The following is a 2,320-nucleotide window of genomic DNA, read 5'->3' as shown; positions in this document are numbered from 1 at the left end:
CATTTTTTTTATATTTTTTATTTTTAAGATTAAATATTTCATATTATTGAATACATGAGTAGTTGTACGGATGCTATGATTAAAGAACACGAGTTAAAAAAGATTAATGTATTGAATTTTCAAACAATTTATATACTTTTGTACTTTGATTTTCGAATTTTATGTTTTAGAATTTTGAATAGAGGGTGATTTAATATTTTGGACTATCATATTTTGGAATTTTGAATAATTATGATTGTTTCATATTTTCATTTTAAAATATCATGTTTTAAAATTTTGAATATTTATGAATATTTGATATTTTAATTTTGAAAATAAATTTGGTTTGAGTTCGAGCTCGATCTTGAGTTTGAAAATTTAATTTTTTTTCAAACTTTTGAGTCGAGCCAAGCTTGTAGGTAAATAGTCGAGTTCGAGCTCGAGTCGAGCTAATAAATACTAAATTGAGGCGAGCTTAATCTGGTTTGAGCTCGGCTCGACTCATTTGTAGCCCTATTCTCACAACTTGATCCAATCAACAAATTAATTTATTCATACTGACTCATTTGGAAGGAATATATTTATAGTTTGACGACAAAATAGATGGAAACCGTATTCACCGACGTAATTAAAATTTTCCAACATCAAAATGCACTAATTTAGGTGCAAATAAGGAATTTATCTGCGCATAAATCTTTCATTACATAAACTTTTCTAGAATTTTATGGCGTAACATTTTTTTATCAATGTTAATCTTTTGTCGTTTACATCTAAAACAACATTAGTAGCGATAGAATAACATTGATAGAATATTTTTATTGGCGTTATACATCGGCTTATAAAACCCACACGATGTTTTCTATTAGACAATTAGTTTTAATATTTAGTGATGTTTAATATTATTTTAGTTTTCTTTAATATCTAACGGGATTTTAAAAATATCGACAATAACAAGATGCGCCACAAATATGTTATAACTCTTACTAACAATTTTGGTGTAATATCCTTTTTTAAGATTAATTCAATATTGTGAAAATCTAATTTCACATTACCTCAATAAAATCTTTGTGATAAAGATAAGAAATATATCAATTTTATAATTATATTTAATGACATATTGTTTTTGGTAACTAAATAATATATTCAATCCCTTTATATATGATTCAAAAACCTTTGAAATGTATCCCATCAAAAAAAGATATCACTATAGAGAAAGATATTTCGATTAAGATGATTAAAAGTACCGATAGTTCACTAACGTTTTCGAAGAGAAAGTTCAGCGTTTTCAAGAAAGCTGATGAACTTTCCACTCTTTGTGGAAGTGAGCTAGCGATAGTCATGTTTAGTCCAAGTGGAAAAGCTTTCTCTTATGGAAACCCCAGTGTAAATTCCATATTGGATCAATTCATGGGCCTTGATCCCTTGAAAACACTTGATCCAATATCCCATGAACTCTTAGAGGCACAAAACAATTTACGTGTTCGAGAGATTGAAGCTCGAATAGCAGAGGTTGAAGATATGCTCAAACTTGAACAACAACGAGAAATGTCACTAGATATGACTAACCATGCTAAGAAAGGATGGTCGGAACAATCCTTTGAGGAGATGAGCTTGACTGAGTTACATTTGAGGAAGGATAAGATGGAAGAGCTAAAAATGTTTTTTGAAGAGCAGAAAAAAATGAAGATGTTGACCGAATGATTGCATGATTAGTTGTTAAACTATGTTGGTTAGGACTTTGTCTCATTTTAGTAGTCTAAGAGCCTAGTGGTTCTAGAATTGGTTTTCTTTTTCTGTTTTCTTTTTCTAATGTTCTAAAATTTGGTTATCAATCTTTTACTTTTTATGCCCCATCTATTTTATATAAGTAGTTTTCTTGATGATTTGTTTATTTTTATATTTTAGTTTGGTTCAAATAATATATCAAGTTATTATTAGAAATTTACACTTATATTGTACAGTATATAATATTTTTGCAATAGCACAACTCTATGTTTAAAGTGAAAAAGCAATAATTACAATTCTTATTATAAAAATATAGGTCCAATCATCCTTCTTTAATTATATTATAAGAGAATAGTGAGACTATATATTTTGATTAATTAGATATGATTCAATTATTATTTGAAATTCGTTTTGAACAATGTTTTTATAATATAGGATTGTAACTTACGTGTCATCAGTTTCTAGGCGAAATAAGTAGTGCTCAAAAACATCACATTTTATCTATGATCATGTTTTATGCTAACAACTTCAAATAATATGGTTAAATTGTGGTTTCATTGATGTAAACACTCATATGAATAGGAATTAAATCAATAAATATCATTATTTTAAAATA

The 2,320-nt window shown here is 27.4% G+C and overlaps 1 protein-coding gene across 1 annotated transcript; it reads left to right on the top strand.

The window, feature by feature from the left end:
* Positions 1-1,209: 1,209 nt before the first annotated feature.
* LOC124943506 (agamous-like MADS-box protein AGL62) lies at positions 1,210-1,680 on the top strand. The gene has a single exon (XM_047484005.1). The coding sequence runs from the start codon at positions 1,210-1,212 to the stop codon at positions 1,678-1,680; it is 471 nt and encodes a 156-aa protein (XP_047339961.1).
* The last annotated feature ends 640 nt before the right edge of the window (positions 1,681-2,320 follow it).

The sequence above is a fragment of the Impatiens glandulifera genome, chromosome 6 (genome assembly GCF_907164915.1).
Source record: "Impatiens glandulifera chromosome 6, dImpGla2.1, whole genome shotgun sequence".
In the NCBI taxonomy this organism is placed as follows: Eukaryota; Viridiplantae; Streptophyta; class Magnoliopsida; order Ericales; family Balsaminaceae; genus Impatiens; species Impatiens glandulifera.
This window is presented reverse-complemented; position numbering and strand designations above follow the sequence as displayed.